This window comes from Saimiri boliviensis, chromosome 4, assembly GCF_048565385.1.
Source record: "Saimiri boliviensis isolate mSaiBol1 chromosome 4, mSaiBol1.pri, whole genome shotgun sequence".
NCBI lineage: Eukaryota > Metazoa > Chordata > Mammalia > Primates > Cebidae > Saimiri > Saimiri boliviensis.
In genome coordinates this window covers 141897412-141918468 of record NC_133452.1, presented here as the reverse complement: position 1 = coordinate 141918468, position 21057 = coordinate 141897412, and the positions used below count along the sequence as shown (strand labels likewise).

At 44.9% G+C, this 21057-nt stretch overlaps 1 protein-coding gene across 4 annotated transcripts in view; it reads left to right on the top strand.

Moving 5' to 3' along the window:
* Positions 1–10438: 10438 nt before the first annotated feature.
* The window catches only part of SLC22A23 (solute carrier family 22 member 23), a 192890-nt gene continuing 182271 nt past the window's right edge, over positions 10439–21057 (top strand). For all 4 annotated transcript variants that reach the window (XM_039462679.2, XM_010338125.3, XM_074398393.1 and 1 more), the window contains exon 1: positions 10439–11645. In XM_039462679.2, the coding sequence (XP_039318613.1) occupies positions 10992–11645 (654 nt within the window). In that variant the 5' untranslated portion in view covers positions 10439–10991. The remainder of the gene's footprint in view (positions 11646–21057) is intronic.

The window sequence follows — 21057 nt, the reverse complement described above, 5'->3', positions numbered from 1 at the left end:
GATCTGGACGTCTACCCCAGGAATCAGAAAGACCTGGCAGAAAGACCAGGGGAGATGGCTAAAAATGTTGCAGTGGATAAGAATTCTGAGCGTTGGCATGAGACAGGTTTGAGTTTCTGTTTTACATCCTGGTTCTGATACTTCGACTTAACATCTTTTAAGGTTTGTATCCTGATCTCCAGAATGGTACAATGATTCCTTCCTTCGTAGGTGTGTAGGGTACTTTCAGTGATGTGATCGATGTGGAAATGTAATCACGTGCTCAAGATATTATTAAGGTTATCAGGTCACGTTTTTGGTTCTGTCCAAGATGCAGAGCAACGTGTTTGCAGCAAGAAGGGCAAGTGGGAGAAGGTGGGGCCAGGATCTAGCATAAGAACTGCCAGGTGGATGAAAACAGGGGTTGCCTCTTGTAGGGGTTCTCTGAGGTGGATGGACACTGCTGGAGTATGGCAGTGTCTTGCTTCCCTTTAGCCTAGGGGACCACCTCGAGGGCTGGCTCTCCTGCCCCGGGGCAAGGTGAGGCAGCAGGGCATTCAGGACAGCACAGGTCTGGCCTGCAGACATTCGCTACCGGGAAGTCTGATCACGGCAGCAAATTCAAGCTCTGGGTCTGTCTGACTCTACTGTAGAATTATTTAGCAGAGCTAATGGAATGAAATGTCCACTGGGAATTCCAACCTCTTTTCTCTATTTGATTGACAGTGGAATCTGACCCTTGGTTTGTGGAGATGAGGAATCAGATAAGCTCTATATAGATAGCTTGAGTGGCTGGGGTCAAGATGACCATTTCTGATAGCAACTCAAGAATACTGAATTCGTTCCCATTATCTCATTGGTTCCTCACACCAACCTGCGTGATGGGAGTAACTCAGGTGTGATGATTATTTTCATTTTACAGATGAGGAAAATAAGGCTGGCAGAAGTAATGAGGCTTGTTCAAGGTCATGGTCTGGACAAAAATGCAAGAGGTCTGACTCAGATGCTCTCCTTTCCCCACTAGGTCCTGCGAGGTGTTTCTTAGGGCTTGAAACTTGATCCTTGTGGATGTAGGCTTTTATCTTAGAAGCAGATGGTGAAACAGGGCTTCATGTGCAAAGAAGCAGGAAATGGAGTTGGGGTTTTTATTGTCCATGCTCACCTGTCCCATGTTAAAGGGGAACTAAACTCCCAGCTACTTCTTACTGTCTTGGCAAATCAGCCAAGATAGTAGTAATTAAAGAACCAGGCTTTGAAAAACAAGTCTAAAGCTAGGGGCTGATAAAAGCAAAAGCCCTTGAAGCTGGCCTCCTTTCCCCAGTCTCCAGACTTCCAAACTTAAATAGTTAAAGAGCCTAGAGGGAATGTGGGCAAAGCAGTGAAGTCAGCTCCTGCAGTGTGACTTTGGCCAGGAGGACTTTGAAGCATCTTGCATCCCAATCACAAAGAGCTGGGTCATGTTAATAGCAAATCTTGGTATTTTTTGTTACATGAGCTATTCAAGTTCCCTTTGTGCATAAGTCAGTTTACTTTGAGTTTTCTATAATTTGCATGTGAAAAAATACTGATGCTAATGCACTTACAGTCCAGATAATTTCCTGAAGATTTCTTGCAATGAAGTATGAAAACCTAATATGCCATCTAAAACTAATTTTCAGGCAATGACGTGTGAAATATTCCCTTTAGCACTGTGCCATCTCCCCATTGTCATTTGTGTTCTCGAAGAATGTGAGCATTATTCAAATTTCCTAAGGTCGTAAGCTGTTCAGTGCCAGCTTAGATGATGCTCTTCCCAGCCCTGCTTTCTTTGTTCTATCAGTGGCCATAAGGACAATTGTTGTGGATTGGTGACCCACAAGGTGTCATTTTCAAAAAGTGAGAAACGAATTATCATACAACCCATCAATCCCACCCCTAGATATTTATCCAAGAAAAATGAAAACATATTCTACACAAAGAACTCTAGATGAAGGTTCCTAGCAGCTTTGTTCAGAGCAACCACGATGTCCATTAACACGAGAATGGATGACAAGCTGGGGCCTGTGCCTAGAGTGAGACACTTCTCAGTGACAAAAAGGAATAAAATGTTGATACGGCAACCACGTGGACAAATTTCACAAGTGTTATGCTGAGTGAAAGAAACCAGGTACAAGAGAGCGTGAGCTGCCTCGTTCCATTTCTTCCAAGTTCTAGAACAGGAAAAACTAATCTGTACTGAGAGAAGGCAGATTTGTAGCTGCCTAGGGTGGTGTGTAGGTGGTTGGCTGCAAAGACGCACAAAAGATCTTTCTTGGGGGACGTGAAATGCTGTGCGTCTTGATTCAGGAGATGGTTTCAAAGGTGTATACATCACTGGACTGTACCTTTAAAATGTATTAATGTAAATTATACCTCAATAAAGTCATTTTTTAAAGGCAAGGTATTTCCTTGGGGTTTTCTTAACTTCCTTTTAAAACTTGTAATGTTTATACTTAAAATAGCATTATCCAATTTTGCTCTATAAATACTATAAGTAAATTATACTGTGGAAATGCCATGTACCAACTACCATAGACATGCACCTCTGGTTCCTACCTTTGCATTTCATTCTTGCTATTCCTTTGATTTGGAATATACCGTTCCCTCTTCTCTCTTTGGCAGAATCCTATATAGCATCGTATCCTTCCTTCGTTCATCCATTCAGCAAATGTTTACTGAGTGCCAGGTCCTGTGACCAGCAGTAGAGCTACCAAGACATATAAATCAGGGGCCCTGTGCTTTAGGAACACATACTAGAAAATGCAGTTTTACTTGAATGCCCTTCCATTTATATTCCCAGCATCTTCTGGCTGATAAAAAGACTCTGCCAAAGATTGTTCACCTGGAGGCTCCAGCCTGCTTTGTTACATTACCTAAAAGTAGGCTGGTTATTCCATACACATGTATTTCACAGCCTCCCTAAAGGTTCTATGTTAACTTTTAAGAAATGGAATCACTGAGAAAGTTAACAAGGCAGAAGAAAAAGCTCTAAGACATAAAGAAAAATTGGCTCAAATGTATTTCTAGGTCGATGATGAAAACACACTAGAATATCGAAATGTAAACATAAACAGAACGAGAGAACTTTAACCAAGTGATAGTTTTCGTGTGTCTCAGACAGAGCTGGAGGCCCACCTGGTCTTGCTGGTCCTTAGACCAGAGCCTGGGCCATAGCTCATAATTTTGCTGATACTGGCATCTTTTAACTTTCAGAGAATTAAAAAAAAAATCCGTTACTATAACAAGCTCTCATTAAAATTTATGTTTCAATCATTTAAATTTTTGTCTCACGCTCTCATCAACTTTGGGTTTCAAACCATTAAACCTTTACTTGATTAAAAATGTCGTCATAGCCAGGTGTGGTGGCTCACACCTGTAATCCCAGCACTTTGGGAGGCCAAGGTGGCAGGATCACTTGAGGTCGGGAGTCGGAGACCAGCCTGACCAACCTGGAGAAACCCGATCTCTACTAAAAATACAAAATTAGCTCAGCATGGTGGCACGTGCCTGTAATCCCAGCTACTCGAGAGGCTGAGACAGGATAATCACTTGAACCTGGGAGGCAGAGGTTGCGGTGAGCCAAGATCGTGCCATTGTACTCCAACCTGGGCAACAAGAGTGAAACTCCGTCTCAAAAAAAAAAAAAAAAAGTCATCGTAGAGATAAAAATCAATAGAGAGAAATTACTGATCGTATTAGTCCATTCTCATATTGCTATAAAGCAATACCTAAGACTGCATAAATTTTAAAGAAAAGACGTTTAATTGGCTCACAGTTGCAGAGGCTGTACAAGAGACAGGATGGTGGCATCTGCTCAGCTTCTGGGGAGGACTCAGGAAACTTACAATCATGGTGGAAGGCAAAAAGGGAGCAGACACTTCACATGGAGAGAGCAGGAGCAAGGGTAGGGGTGGGGGGTGGGCTTCTGTTATGTTCAGAGAAGCCCGAAACACATTTTTGCTGAAGGGGTTGCTACTCGCTTTTAAACAAACAGATTCCAAGAGAGAACACAGCATCTTGAGGACAGCATCAAGGAGATGGCGCTAAACCATTCCTGAGAAACTGCCTGCATGATCCAGTCACCTCCCACCAGGCCCTACCTCCAACACTGGAGATTACAATTTGACCTGAGATTTGATGAGGAAACATCCAAACCATGTCACGGATTTAGAAATTGAAATGAAATATTGATGTTTGAGATGTATTTTTTTTTTACAAAAGTAAACTTTTAATTTCAGAAGAGTTCTAGACTTACAAAAAATATTACAAAGATAGCACAGAAAGTTTCCTCATACCTCACACTAAGCTTGCCTTCTTAATGTCTTATACATTGATAAGTCTGATACATTGTCACAACTGATGTATCAGTATTGATACATTATTATTAATCAAGGTCCATTGTTTAGTTCGATTTCCTTTGTTTTTTCTTAACATCTTTTCCTATTCCAGGATCCCATCTAGCTGAGCCCGTTACATTTAGTCATCCTCTTTCCTGTAGGCTCCATCTGGACATGACAGGTTTCCTTGTTTCTGATCACCCAGTTTGAGTGCTGCTCAGGTATTTTGCACACTGTCTCTCAGTAGGAACTTGTTTGATGTTTTCCTCATGGTTAGACTGGGATTACGGTGTTATGGGAGAAAGATCACAGAGGTCAAGTGCCATTCTCACCACATCCATCATATCAGGGGTTCATAGCACCAGCATGATTCATCACTGTTGATGCTAACCTCGATCACCTGGCTGAAGTACACTTTTCACTGTAAGAGCTTTTCCACTGTAACCTTATTTTTCCCCCTTTCCACACTCTTTGGAAGGAAGTCAGTACGTGCAGCCTCCACTTCAGGAGTGAGGACTTAACGCTCCTGCTTGAAGGCAGAGTATCCACATAAATCATTTGAAATTTTATGCATGGGAGATCTATCTCTTCTTCCTCATGTACCCAACGATTTATTTTTTACATATGGATGCATAGTATGGATTTTATAATTTGGGCTATTTATTATTCAACAGTATTTTATTTTTCACTCAAATGGTTCCAGCTTTGAACTTTGGGAGCTCTTTCAGTTGGCTCATGTGTCCCTTCCACATACCCCATAATTGAGTGGGGTGTGGAGCTGTTCAGCTCTTCCTTCCTGGCACTACACAAAATGCCCCAGGATCACCTTGTAGATTTCCTGCCCTGCCCTAGAATCAACCATTTCTCTCCAAGGGGTCCTGGTTCCTTATATTGGGGAATGGTATTAGATACCAAGATCTGGGTGCTAGGTGTGCTTGTTGATACTAGGGTGTTAAATCACCTTATGAAGAGACAAAGTGTTTTCCTCAAAGTTCAAAATTCAAAAACTTAAAAATACTGTTAATTTAGAATGCTTTAGTGACTTTTTCCATATATTTACATATATTTTGCTACTGGAACTATAAATTTTAGCCTCTTAGATGGCCTAGAATTTGGACTGAAAATAATATAAATACACAGCCAATTTTTTAAATATGAAAATCCTTTATGACTCTCTAATGGTAATAAATTCAAACCAGCCTTATTAAAGAAAAAAGTTCAATAAACCAATGTCTTGGTCAAAACATCTTGCCTCAGAAAGTATATTCTGGGTCTAACAATCTACCTCCTCCAGGAATATTCATTCCTCTTGTCACCCACTAGCTTCCAGTCATAGAAAAAAAAAATCCATTTACTACTTTTAGATTTGGCTACATCCATCTGTGAGTTTTTCTTCACCTCCATTTAGAATTAGTAGGGAAAGCGTTAAGGGCAAAAGGCTTGCTTAAAGAGCATTAGTTTCTCTTTCTTGAAAAGTGAACTTCTTTCCTCCAAGTTCTGGTCACTTAATTGTTCTTTCCACAAGCCCTTCTAACAATGATTATCTGCAGTTTGCTCACCCATCATCAAAAGCCCAGCAACCTTACTCGAAACCAAAGGTTCATCTGCAAACTTTGGAATGATTCTCAACAAACAGAAGAGGCTGTTTTCATGCTGGAATAAAACATGTAAGGTTCACTTATAAGTTCTTGGCATTGTATTATTTTCGTGCGTGCCTGCGTGTGTGTGTGTGTGTGTGTGTGTGTGTGTGTGTGTGACAAAGAACATTTTTAAGTGCAGTAAGACAAAGATGACATCTGTGCTTTTCAGCAAACAGAAGCCAACATCAAATTTTAGATCAATTTGCTTCACTAATTTTTCTAACTCAATCAAAGAGTTCAAAATTAAATTTTGACCAAACTTTGAAAGTAACTGGGTCCTAGCAATCATATTTACAATGGAGTAGCTTTTTGCATAGAAGTCTTATCTTCACTTTATCTGTTTTCACTTGGCCTTTTGATTAATTTGATTTGTACTAGATGAATAGGTAGTTTTTCTCAAGGTACTACCTGTAGCTTTCCTTAGGATAGATTATGTGACATTTTTATTACTTCTGTCACTTAACCACAGTGGCTTTTTCATTTTCATTTATGATAGGTTTTGTAAATGTCAAATTCCTTGTTAAAGAGTCAGACTTGACATTCCAAAAGGCAAAGGATGATATAAGTAATATTCAAGTATACACAACTACAGTTGGAAATAGTTTCAATCACTTTCTCCCACTGTCCCAAAATTAAGGTAACCTACTTTTCAAATAATTATTTAAAGGAAGAAATTAAGCTGCAGTAGGAAAAAAAGAATGACATAGGATATTCTAAAATGTGATGTATCTATCCATAATTCAAGTATAAAGACCATGAATAATCAGAGAAAACCAATGTGAAATCCATTTGGTATGACTTATAGCACACATTTAAAGTTAATTAACCCTGCCTTGAATTCCTTAGAGTTAACTTGTACAGAATTATAGAGGATTTAAAATTAGGTTTCCATCCATTTTAGAGGCAAGCTAAAATTTTTTTCTTTTGTTGTCTCCAAGGAAATAAAATTGTTCAAGTGTATTGGTGATTAGGTTATGACTTTTATTTCCTTTCTTTACTTTCTCCATTTTTAGGAAACCATAAACTGGTAGACTCTTTAACATGCTTTTAAAGGAAAAGGGAATGACTCAGCTTCTTTATGAAGATCACTGGTTCAGGATACTCCTATAAATTTAAGGTTACAAACACAGTCACTTTTGGGGGCTGAATGACATGCATGAGGGACATGTGTGGGGCAGGGATGAAGGCAAGCTGGGGAGTGCCTGCTCATTTACTGCATTCCAAGAAAGCACGGTCCCGCAGACCTGGGAGCATCAAAAGGACAAAAAGGCTTCTGTTATGTATGGAGAAGCCCAAAACATATTTTTTTCTAAGTATTCAATCTCCCAATTTTGAAATGTTAGCAATTATTTTTCTGAAAACATTGCCTATGGTCTGTGAGCTGCATTTGGCCTACAAGCCACCATCTGCAAGCCAACACTGCCCAAGAAAAGATCACATTGGGAGCTAATCCAGTAACCACAATGCCTTACAATAAGACATATAATTGTCAAATTCATTTCAAGTCTCGTGTTGGCTCATCTGAGGACCATCTTTGAGAGACTGAACAAATATGGAAAGGTTGCTTGATGATTTAAGAATCTAAGTAAACAGAATTTTATGATCTGAATAGACAGTCAAGCGATTAATAACTTGCTGTACTCATTTATTCAACAAAGATGTATTGAGTGCCTTCCCTGTGCCAGGCACTGTTTTAGCCACCAGGCATACAGCTGAGTACAAGGCACCTATCCCTGAAGGCATTCTAGAGGCAGAACATAAATAAGTACAGAAGTAGTAAATCACAAATTGAACAAGAAAAATAGCAGGTGATGATCATGATCATGCAGAAAATTAACAACAGTAATTTGTTAACAGGTGTCTGGCTCTCCTGTACTGGTGCATAGATCTAAAACCTCATGCCCTGAGGCTGTCAGAGTGTCAAATTCTTCCTCTTTACTCTTTTTGCTCAGGTTATGAGGTCACTTGTGGCATGTTTTAATAAACTGAAGGCCACTTTATTTTAAATTAGTTACGTTTTAATCTTCTTGACTAGATTTGGTGGAAATGTCAATCCAAGAGGGATTTAGGGAAACCTCTAATCTAATCAACAGCTTAATTATAATGCCTGGGTCAGTGCTGCAGATGGTTAATTTCAAACATTTTATGTTGCTTCCTTTTAGCTTCAGTTTTAGAGGGTACCATTTTCCAATGTGTCCCTAAATTCTGAGAATGTACCATTTGTGGATTTTTACCAGCTTTTGGAAACAAAGACCAATAACATCTTCACATTGAAACTCTTTGCCTAGGGCCAGGGCTTTTCCCATGTAAAATGCACATTAACACATATCTTTGTAAACCCTTCATTATAGTTCTGTAATCTGCCCCTGAATAATGAAATGGAGAAATCCTGGAATGTCCAGTCAGAAAATCTGGGTTCAAAACCAGATGTTTGGCTCAGCTGTGGACCAACTCTTTGATCTGGTAGTCAGTCACCTAATCCTTGCTGATTTTTTTGGAAAGCCCACTTCTTGGGGCGCTGAATTGTGAGGACTGAGTGAGAGTGTGAATTTGAAAGCCAACTCTGAAACGCTGGCTATGATAGTTATTCTGACTGGAAGGGCCATTAAGGTCAGTGGCAATGCTCCTTTTGTGATCAGTTACAAGAAAACAAATGGGTCATTGTGACTGTGGGGAAAAGAAGCAGAGGCAGACACAAAGCGGGCCTCTTCTGGAAAATTAGCCGCTGAAAGGAAAATAAACAAAATCTGTAAAGCTACATTTCAATTCAAAAAGAAACGTGGATTGTATATAATGGTAAGAGGAGTACTAGTAATAATACCCGGCTAACATTCATTAAGCACTTACTCTGTTCCAGGCATAGGGGTCAGAACGTTGCATGTATTAGCTGTTCAAATGAGGGGAGGGGAGAGAAGGAAAGGAAAAGTTAAGCTAATAAATAATATGAAGTTGAAAAAAATTACCACGTACACAACCTGCACTATCTTGTCCTCCCCACCACCCCCAGCCCCAGCTCTTTGTATATGTGGTTTCCAGACCCATTTCTCAGAGGCTTGGTGTCTTTTGCAGCTCTTTGGGCCCCTTCCGCCCATTGTTATCTAATCTCCCCTTCTCCGCCGCGCAGGAAGGTCCAAGACCTCTCCTGTCTCCAAAGACCCGCCCACCCGAAGCCTTCGGAAATAGTTCATACGTTTGTGCCAGCATTTTATGCAGTAGGCATATGTTGCCCTTAACACTGAACTGCAGGTTAAAAATGTATTCCACTAAACTATGCAGCGCTTAGCTGAGCAAATAATAAAACCCCAAAAGAATACATTCATTATATGTAGCTTAGAATGTATCCCTTTGGAAAGCAAAACATTTCTTTTGCTTTTTTTCTTTTTTGCTTGCTTGCTTTCTTTTTTTCTTTCTTTTTTGCCCCAAATAAGACCAGAAATGGATTGCTCCATTTAAGACTTCCATTAATAAACTTCTCAGAATATGAATGCCTCCAATATATGGGGACGCTGGGGTGAAAGGTGCCGGATGATTCTCATTGGTGCGGGCGCTGGGTGCAGGAGGAAATATGCTAATACAGCCGTTTGCCGCAGGGCTGGTGTTATTTATATAGCGCTGGCTGGGCAAGGTTGGCGCTGGAGCAGGAGAGGAGGGAGAGGTTTGTCTTGTGTGAGAGTATGGATGTGTGCGCCTGTGCACACGGCGTTCCAAACGTGAATCCAAGATCTTGGGGAGGGGGTGGGGAAAGCCATCACGTTTATATTGTGTGTGTTATAACTTGTGTTGGAGATCTATCCCAGCATCGTGCTTATATCGCATTCACTTAGGAGTGGGGGAAGAAATGGCGATTTGGGAGTGGGTGCGGCTGGTCGCGGGTGGCCAGGCGCTGCTAGGGACTGGCGACCTGAAATTGGCAAAGGCGCCTCCTTGACCCTGCTCCACGGACACAAAAATCAACCTTATTTGCTCCTGGAAAAAGCGCAGAGGGTTGTTCCCAAAGGCCGGAGACCCTAGGGCTTGGGACTAGGAGCGGGGCGAGGGCAGCGGGGCGGCCGGGCACCTCTGAAGAGACAGAGGTCACGGAGACCTGGCGCGCGCGGGGTGGGTGGGGGCGCCGTGCGGCTGCGGGAGCCCAACCTTCGTAGAAGACCCAGCCCACAGGTTCCCAGCACACGTCGACTTCGATCGGACCCCTCGCCGGCCCGCGCCCTCTGCTCCGTGCGCCTCCTCCTCCCCCGCCCTGCCGGGCGCTAAACGAGCACTAGCAGGAGATCCTCCGGCCAGGCGGACCCGGGGTGTCCCGTTTCCCCCGCCCCCCTCCTTTGGATCCCGGGCGGCGGCAGCGCGTCCGGGCTGGAGGGGGCGCTCGCGCGCAGGAGCCGAGCGCAGCAGGTGCCGCGGTTACCTCCACCTCGGCGGGGGGAGAGGGGGCGGGCCGGGGGGCAGGGAGGAGGGGAAGAGGAGGGAAAGGAGGAGGAGGGAGGCCGGCTCCGGAGCCGGAGAGCGCGGCTGGCTCGGCAGGCTGGGTCCGGAGCTCGCGGCTTCCGGAAGGCGCCCGAAGTCGGAGAAATACAGCGCGGCTACCCGGGGAGCAGCAGCCGCTGCGCGCACCGCCGCCCGCACCATCGCCCTCAGGGCCCGCAACCACCGACAAGGGCGCAGGTTGGGCGCTGCGCCGGCTCCTCCTCCTGCCGCGGCCGGCGCGGAGCAGCGGAGAACGGCGGGTTCGGCAGCCGGCGCCCGGGCCGCGGAGCCGATGAGCCGCGGCGGCTGAGGGCCCGGCCGGCCTCTGCCCGCCTCTACCCGGCGCCCGAGCGGGGCCGCAGCGCCCGGGGCGCGGGGTCCGGCGGGTGACATGGGGGCGGCCTGACGCACCCGGGAACGCCGAGCGCTCTCTCGAGCCGCGGGCCCTCCTAGGCGGCGGCGGCTGCAGGCGCCTGGTCCGGCGCGCTGTGCCCGGGGCGCCCGCGGAACCTCCGCCGCGCTCTATGCGCCTCTGCGGGAGCCGCGGGCCCGGGCCATGGCCATAGACCGGCGGCGCGAGGCGGCGGGCGGCGGGCCTGGGCGGCAGCCGGCCCCAGCCGAGGAGAACGGCTCCCTGCCGCCCGGGGACGCGGCGGCCTCGGCGCCCCTCGGGGGACGCGCGGGCCTCGGCGGCGGCGCGGAAATCCAGCCGCTGCCCCCACTGCATCCTGGAGGCGGCCCGCACCCTAGCTGCTGCTCGGCGGCGGCGGCCCCGAGCCTCTTGTTGCTGGACTATGACGGGTCGGTGCTGCCCTTCCTCGGGGGCTTGGGCGGGGGCTACCAGAAGACCCTCGTGCTGCTCACCTGGATCCCGGCGCTGTTCATCGGCTTCAGCCAGTTCTCGGACTCGTTTCTCCTGGACCAGCCCAACTTCTGGTGTCGCGGGGCCGGCAAAGGCACCGAGCTGGCGGGGATCACCACCTCAGGCCGCTGGGGGAACATGAGCAACTGGACCAGCCTCCCCACCACCCCCTTCTCCACTGCCTCCTGGGAGGCCGCGGGCAACCGTAGCAACAGCAGCAGCGCGGACGGAGGCGACACACCACCCCTGCCATCCCCTCCGGACAAGGGGGACAACGCCTCCAACTGCGACTGCCACGCATGGGACTATGGCATCCGCGCCGGCCTCGTCCAGAACGTGGTCAGCAAGGTAAGGGCCGCGGCCACCCGGTCCCTCTCACCCTCTCCATGCAGACCGAGGTCCAAGCCCCAGGCAGCTAAAGACCCGAAGTCCCCAAAGTGGTGGTGGTAGACTGTGTGTGCGGGCATTCCGCATTGGCTTCTTCTCCTTCCGTCCCCCAAACCACAAGCCTTACTTGGGCTTTAAGGGAGCACCATAGCCTTTCCTAGTTGGCAACCGAACTCCTGTCCCAGTGCGTGGCTGGAAAGCGCGCCCTTCCCCCCACCTTCGGGGTGAGGCAGCTGACCTGTCACCAGCCCGCCCTGGAGGACTCGCCTTGTTCAAGGTTGCGGGGGGAGCCGGGACCACGGCTCTGTACTGCCCGGAGAGTTGTTCCTGAGTCTCCCACAAAGCAATAGTTTCCCATCTCGCACTTGATTCTGACACAGGTAAAGCCCCTTAAGGAACGGGAGAGCCAGAGAAGCGAAGATCTCCAGCCCGCAGCCCATGCTCAGTCCTCCCCAAAGATATCTGACTTTAGACTTTGCTACCCTAGTGTCTCCTCCAGTGGTTTCTCAGTGCTCCGGTAAATATCACTTCAGTATGGGAAGGACGCAGAGACTATGTCATTTGGGTGTTTGTTCCCAGGCCGTCACCGCTCTTACACGGCAGCTGCTTTTGGTTGAGGGATTGAGAACGGGGTGTGCTTTAGCTGAAACACACACCTTGTCCTCTGAGTCGTGTAGCTAAAGCTCCCTTGCAGAGGTATTGCCTTGTGTGAAATGCAGCAGAAGGGAGTTGTGAGGCAAGTGTGAAGGCCTAAACAGAGAGTGGGCAATGGTGGGCACTCAATGCCCTAGACAGCTATAATTTTATTCTTAACATATAAGAGATGTCAAGACACTTGTCGTTTTGCTCCTTCTGTGTTTAAAATAATTAATTCACATTTTAAAGTACATAGAGACTCTCCCTCACCCCTACCCCCCACCCATTCTGGGCAGTTCTGGCAGAGTTTTAAACGCTTTGTCTAAACGTGAGTACGAAATTGGACAGTTTCAAATAGTCAGTGTGCATGTTACCTCCTCCCCCCATGTGCATTGGTAAGCAGTTGTAGCTCATGGATGTGTAAGATGAAACTCTTACATCACCATAATCATTGTTTTAATCTCGTACCAACCTGGCCAGAAATGCTTTGTCCTGTGGGAACTGGCTGGCTGGGCTGCCACTTCTGCCCTACGAGGTAATGGGGAAGGTCCTTCTAAGCTGGGTTCATCTTGATCCCACCGACCTTCCCCCCTGCTTTCTAAAGGTGTTTTTGTGACTGTTTTCCCTTCACGGAGGACAATTTTCTTTTTCAGTTTAGCAGCACAGAAAAATTAAGAACAATGACTATTTAAATCATTGTGTGTGTCTGACAGACTGAGGATTTGGCAACATTGTTAAGTATTTTAAGTCCCTTTCTGGAGCACAGGGAGAATAATGATCAAAGTGAGTATGTGTGAAGAGTGCTGTGTCCTGGGGTCAAAGCAGAGGTGAACTTGAAAGTGATGAGGTGGGATAGAGTGCCATTACCTTGGCAGTGAGGACCCAGGAAACAGCTATTCACACTCAGCCATGCATGGTGGGAGGAGAGAACAAAAATAGTTTTTAAAAGCAGACTATGGAAGCATACTGGAGAGCTGGGCAGTTTTTCTAAATTAGCACTCGAGAGGGGCACAGACAGCACTCATGTGTGTGGCATGTTTTGGGCAACGCTTGATGACATGTTGCAGTTTCTGGGCCAGACTGAGAGGGAAAACCTGGGAACAATAATTAGAGACACATTTTCTTATACAGTAAAGCCTAGAAAGGACGTATTGATTTTCACAGACAAAAAAGATCTAAATAAAGGACTGCTTTCCCAGTGTTCTGTGTGTTTCAAGCACAAAACAAATGCTTCAAAGAGCTTTTCAAGCACATTTTGGCACGTTGGAAGGCAGACTTTTTCTATGCTGCTGTGTATGTTGAATACCTTATCAGAAGCACAAATGTGGGATGTATACTATTATGAGTGCTGGAGTTCTAGGGGCCAGGTGCCTGTCAGCCTGTGTCCCAGGCAGAAGCAGAAGTGGAAGGAGCCTTTGCCTTCTGTCAGCAGATAAAAGCTTAGTGTCTGAGAAGCTGTCTTTTGTGCCTCTTTCCCGCTCCATTCCATGAGTGTGCCCTTGCAAATAATCCTCATGCTGTCTTCAGTATGTATCCCGTATTTATCCTTTAGCATGTGTGTGCCCCTACAATCTATGCACTATTTTGTCCCTAGGTGCCAGATAGGGAGAGGAAGACAGAAGAGCCACCAGGCACAGTTCTGGACCTCCTTCTCGTGTGGCTGCTGATATCCGAGCACCCACCTCTGCATGCAAAACTGTCAAGCCAGTTAGAATCCCAGGTTACTGTAGTTAAAAGGGATCTCAGGGCTGACAATCCTCTCTCCCCTTCTGCATGATATCCCTGACATGAAGTTACCCATCCTAGTTTGAACATTTCCATCGATGGGAAGGGAGTGCTTTGTTAATGAGGCAGCCCATTCCATAGCTGCTCTTCCTTGCAGAGAGGCACACTTTTTGGTAAATAAAACTCAGGTTAACTCATGCCTATTTGTGCTGCTTGTTCCTCAGAATAATTTCTCTTTCTTAAATAAATAGCTTCTTTCCTGGCTGAAAAATCAACAGTACTTAAGCAATTCCATACATGCAAAAATTTGCCATACTTACCCCTCTGCTTGGCATGTGTGTCCCTTACACATGGCACCCGGAATGCAATCCAGCCAGGCCGTGTGTGTTGGAACCCAAAGAGGGGACTGATGGATACTGTCCTTCATCTCCTACAACCTAGAGTTGATGCCTTAGGCTTTAACTAGACGTGACGTGCTTCTGTCTCCAGATCAAGATCGCCAAACCCCCCACATCGTCTTCCTGGGAGTGGTGGATTAAGTCAGCATTTTCTCAGTTCTAGGCTCATGTAGCATGGCCATGACTTAGGTTTCATCTTAATAATTTTGAGTTTCTCGATCTCTCCTGTTAGGATTGTTTTTGTTTTTATTTTTTTGTGTTGGTCCTTGTTATCTATACCAGAATTTGCATTGCAGAATCTGCAATGCCTTCAAAATAATGACAATAATAATATACTTTGCTTTTGTGTAGCCCTTTATAGTTTATGAAATATTTTATATACATTATTTTCTTTGAATAATAACCCAAGGCCAGTCTCCAGTATTTTCTTTCTTTCTTTCTTTTTTTTTTTTTTTTTTTTTGGAGACAGGTTCTGGCTCTGTTGCCCAGGCTGGAGTACAGTGGTATGATCACAGCTCACTTACTTTAGACTTCACCTCCCAGGCTTAAGTGATATTTCTACCTCAGCCTCCTGGGTAGCTGGGACTACAGGCATGTACCACTACACCTGGCTAATTTTTATTTTTATTTTTATATAGAGATGGGATGTCTCTATATTGCCCAGGCTGGTCTTGAACTCCTGGCCTTGAGCAGTCCTCCTGCCTTGGCTTCCCAGCATGTTAGGATTACAGGTGTGAGCCACCAGCCAGCCTCATAGCAAGTGGTAATCATGGATTTTCAGTCAGTGAACACACATTTGAGTGTGCCGTGCGTTCTACACAAGAACCAGGTACAGATGTTCCTCTCCTTAGGATGGGGTTGTGTCTTGTGTCCAGATAAACCCCTCACCCCTTGGAAATATTGAAAGTTGAAAACGCATTTAATACACCTAACCTATTGAATATGCTGGCTTATCCCAGCCTACCTTAAATGTGCTCGGAACACTCACATTAGCCCACAGTTGAGCAGAATCTTCTCACACAAAGCCTATCTTATAATGTCTTGAATATCTCGTGTAACTTATGGAATACTGTACTGAAATTGAAAAACACAATGGTTGTATACTTCGAATACTCATGCAACCATTGTGTTTTTCATTTCTGGTGAATAAAGCAGCCCTTACTGATACGGTTTCGATTGAATGCATATTGTATTCACACCATCATCAAGTCGAAAAATCATCAACTCGAACCGTTTTAAGTCAGGGACCATCTGTGTTCAACTTTCTGATGATTTTCATAAGCACTGCATTTTCTCTCCCAGCTCTGTAAAAGGTATTGTCAGTGCTTTGCAGAAAAGAAGAATCAAATTCCTTCCAAGTCACATAGACAGCAAGGTTTGGGGATCTAAGGACAAACAGGCCTGCAGCTCAGCTCAGTTGCTTCCCTCTCCCACACCAGCATTCCCTGCGCAGCCCAAATTCTCAGATACTTCTGAGATTTTAGTCAACAAAGTTAAAAAAAAAAAAAAAAAAAAAAAACTCCATGGACTTGCAAATATTGCTCTTAATCATTTGCACTGGCTGTGTGAGGTGGCTCATGCCTGTAATCCCAGTACTTTGGGAGGACTAGGTAGGAGGATCATTTGAGATCAGGAGTTCGAGACCAGCCTGGCCAACATGGTGAAACCCCATCTCTACTAAAAATACAAAAATTAGCACACACCTCTAATCCCAGCTACTAGGGAGGCTGAGGCAGGAAAATTGCTCCAGCTTGGAAGGAGGAGGTTGCAGTGAACAAGATGACTCCACTACACTCCAGGCTGGGCGACAGAGTGAGACTCTGTCTCAAAAAAAAAATAATACTTTACACAGTGTATCCTACATTGTTCTGAGTGAATCTGTTGGTTTCTAATACTTGTCACTTTCTTGACTAATCTCTAGAATTTTGCCAATAATCCATGCCAGCTGACCTGCCCAAGCCCTGTCTTTTTCTGTATTTGAAGTACAGGCTATTTGTCCAGCTCCAATCTTTTGATAGTATTTCTTCTGTTGTCATGAATTTGCAAAGATTTCTGACATTTATCCTGAAAGTTGCTTAAATATCCTGGGAAGTAATTTGTATCCTTATTCTAGGGCTAAAGACTAGAAGTTATTTAAAGAAACATTACTACAATTTAATTAAGACTAGAAATAATTATATCATTGCAACAGTAACACTTTTAAAAATAGCCCACAATTCTATGATACTAGTTACCATATAGCTTTTTTGAAATGCCTTACACACATACCTGTTGCAATGCCTGACACTTTTGAAATGTCTTACATACATACCTGCTTTTATAGTTCTAATAAAAATGTTCATCTAATGGAATCTGCTATTTTCTCTTGACATCTTATCAAAAGAATTTGTCCAGTTGTTCCAAAACACTTTAAATGCGTAACATTTTTGCCAGTTCGTTAAAATGTCTTAAATTCTTTTTCTAATACTGAACTGACTACCATGAGGTCATCCCAGTGGTGGCTTTTGTCTAGTATATGCAACAACAGTGCACATCTCTAGGCATATCTATTTTTAAAAATTGATTATAATAGGTAATACATGTACATGGTACAGAATTCATAGAGTGAAAGTAACATTTCTTTCTGTCTTTGCTCCCGGTTTCCCTCTTGAGAAGCAATCGTTGTTACCAGTTTCTCACATATCCTTCCAGAAGTGTTCTACTTTCATTTATATATTTTGTCTCAGAAACACTAGTGTATTCTAAACACTGGTGTGTGTGTGTGTGTGTGTGTGTGTGTGTGTGTGTGTGGTGTGTGTGTGTGTGTTGCCTTTTTATGTCTGCGTAGTATTCCATTGTTAGACTGGGCTGACATTTATTTAATCACTTACTCAGGAAGCATTGAGTTTGTTTCCAGTCTTCGCTGCTATATTCACAATATGTAGTGAAATCTTGGCATGCACAGACATTTGCACATGTGCAAGAAATTTTTAGAAGTGGGAGCGTCAAAGTGGGCTGCACTTTTACGTTGATAGGTACTATGAGAGTGTTCTCTGTAGAAATCTGAGCGATGTCTACTGCTAATGTTTGTGGACCTGTTCCCTACACCCTCTCTGACCCAGGGGGTTATCAAATGTTTACATATTTTCTAGTCTGATGTGCGAAAACTTATATTTGGTGGTTGTTGTGATTCACACTTCTCTTATTATGAAGGAAGTTAAACATCTTTTTGAAAGTTTTTGAGCCATCCATATTTCCTATTCTTTGAACTATCTCTTCATTTCCTTTGCCTTTATGTGTGCGTATATGCTGTGGGGAGCATTATTTTCTTATGTATTTATAGGTGCACTTTATGCGTGATGTAAATTAATCCTTCTGAATGACTTGCAACCATTTTCCTGCTGTTTGTTTTTTAAATTTTTTATGTGATATCTTTGTTATGCAGAAACTTATGGTTTGGTTAGAGTTGTATGAATCAGTGCTTTTTATGCTTTCTTATATTAGATTTAAGTCTTGGAAAAACTCCTGGAAGACTGGGGGGAAATTCTATGTTTTCTTCTAATGTTTTTTTGTTTTTGTTTTGTTTTTGAGGTGGAGTCTTGCTCTGTCGCCGGGCTGGAGTGCACTGGCGCAATCTTGGCTCACCGCAACCTCTGCCTCCTGGGTTTAAGCAATTCTCCTGCCTCAGCCTCCTGAGTAGCTAGGATTACAGGCATGTGCCACCACATCTGGCTAAATTTGTATTTTTAGTAGAGGTGGGGTTTCTCCATGTTGGTCAGGCTGGTCTCGAACTTCCGACCTCAGGTGATCTGCCTGCCTCAGTCTCCCAAAGTGCTGGGATTACAGGTGTGAGCCACTGCGCCTGGCCTTCTGCTAATATTTTTATGATCTTATTCTTTATTTTTGGGTTGGAGATTTTTGCTTTGCTTTTACTGAGCTATTAGGATAAATTACTACAAAGGTCAGAGGATATAACCACCATTTCATGTTCTGAGCATGTTTGACTTGCTCATAACAATGTCCTAAACATTTAATTTGGCAGTGGCCTTTATTAATGCAAGGATTAGAGGCTAACCAGCTGTTAAACAGCATTTCCACCTCCTTTTGGGAGACAGAAGTCTTCCCAGGTCCTAGGTCTCCCTCTTCATCTTCCTGTTCTGAAACATCCGCAAATGGCTCCCTCTCCATCTCTGTCAGTAGCATTTTTTGCAGTTTGCCTTCATTTTGGCCTTTAGTCCAAGGGAGGACTGAGTCAAAAGTTGGTGTCATTTAAAGACATGTTGGACTTTCTGAATCTTTGTCTTTTGCCACAAACTGGTGGTATGTGGGAGCCAGCTTGGCTTCTATTGATGCTGAACCCACTGCATGAGTCTATCCAACTTTGCATTCAGTGGTGTCATGCTGGCAGCTTGAAATTCACCACAGTGGGAGCATTTATACCATGGGAACTGGCAAACAGTATGGATCAGGGTGTGGATTTTTTTCTTCATAGAGCCAGTTGTTAAATATTTATCACACTAATGAGTGTCACCCTGGGCCACTTTGAAAAGAAATTTTTGGCTAGGTATGGTGGCTCACACCTGTAATCCCAACACTTTGGGAGGCCAAGCAGGGTAGATCACCTGGGGTCAGGAGTTCAATGCCAGCCTGACCAACATGGTGAAACCCTGTCTTTACTAAAAATAGAAAAATTAGCTAGGAATGGTGGCAGGCTCCTGTAATCCCAGCTACTCAGGAGACTGAGGCAAGAGAATCACTTGAACCTGGGAGGCAGAGGTTACAGTGAGCCAAGATTGAGCCCCTGTATTCCAGCCTGGTGACAGAGACTCTATCTCAACAACAACAACAACAACAAAAAAAAAAAAAAAAAAGAGAGAGAGAAATTCTTCCCTCTCTCCTCCTTTTCATGGATTTGAGTGCCTGTTCTGAGCCGAGCATTGTGCTATGTGTTGGGGACACAATGATATATGAAAGTAGACAGCTCAGCTTCCATAGAGCTTAGAGACTTCTGGGGAAGGCACACCCTAGCTAATCAAATAATCTTTTAATTACAAACTGAGTTAAGTGTGTGGAAAGAAAGGGAATTGAGAGACTAGAACAACAACAAAACCTTGACCCAGACAGACTGGTCTATGTGAGAAACTGACATCTGAGATGAGATGAGATTTGAGTAGGAGGTGGAGAGAGAGGCAAAAGAGGAGGGAGGTGTGTGTTTTCCAGAGAGAGCAAACAGCATTTGCAAAGGCCCTGTGGTGTGCAGAGCCTGGAATTGATAGCAATTGATACAGGAATGGGGGATGATGATGGCTTATAAACCATGCTAAGAACTTTTCCTCTAATTTCAGAGCAAAAGAAAGCCATCAAAGAATATACAGTGGGATCGGCAATATGATACAGTCAGAATTCATATTTTTGCAAAGACCTCTCTGGCTGCAGGGAGATCTTGTGTGGTGGGGAGGCTGTGCTGAATACACCAGAGAAAGCCAGCAAGGCCTGTAGAAGATGCTGAGTTATCCCAGTGCTGATGGGGAGGCAGACACTCTCAGGAGATACCAAGGAGATGCCCTTAGCCAGCTGATGTGAGGCCTTGGGAATGGAGGGCGTCAGTGGAGGGCATGTGGAGTGAGAAGAGCCCAAACACTGCACATGCAATGGAGACTGGTTTCTGCAGCCACCCCTAGGCAGAAGGGAGAGAAGAGCACTTTTGACAGGGAGAGGCAGCCTGACCTGAGGCTCTGGAAGAAACTGGGCCTGTTTGTGAAGCAGACATACTGGCCCACGCAGGGGTGCTGGGGATGAATGGTAGGAAGTCCTACGGGAAGTTTAGAAGCCAGGCAAGGGGGTCTGAGTCTGTTCCCGATGCTGTCCATAGAAAACATGGGCCCTTTGGAGTGTTCTGGCATTTTCTCTTACCCTCCTACTCAACAAGGGAGGATACTAAGTAAATTTCCACACAGCTGAAAGACCCAGATATGTGAAACCATAGGGCTAGAATTCACCTTCAAGTTCAGCCGGCTTTGCCTTTGCTAACTGCCTAATCTAGGTAAAAGATTGTCCTGGGCGTGGCCATGTTTAATATGATCATGTAGTCAAAGCCTTCAGTTTAGATGAGAAGGCTGAGCTGGAGGGACATTGGCTTGTTCAAAGCCACCAACCTATTAGGGTTTGAATCAAGTTATCTTTGCCCTCTGCCCCAGAGTGGCCCTCACCAGGGGAGAGGGACCGGGAAGGGCTGTCAGGGGCTCCCACCCTTTGTGACTTCTCTCTGGCACTGGCCTTTCAGAGGTGATCCTCCTGTTGTGCTTGAGAATTGTGGTTGTTGTATGTTTGGGTCTCTGGACAGTTCTGCTGTGGCTTTGCATGGGTGGGCTTCTATACAACACCTCTCTGGGCAAATGTCTCTATTGTCTACCTTCTTAGCCCTGCTAGTCAGCCCCCCATCTTGTCTTGCTGCTCTTAACACCACAGGCCTCAGAGACAGAAATAAGATGGAAACCTGCCCACATCGCTTCCCTGCTTGAAGCCTTCTGTGGCTCCCCATTACTGCGGCACCCAGCAAGGCCTGAGCTCCATGCCCCTTTCCTCTCCTCCCCTCCCACCCCTTGTCGTAGGTGGTATCTTGTGTATGTTCATAG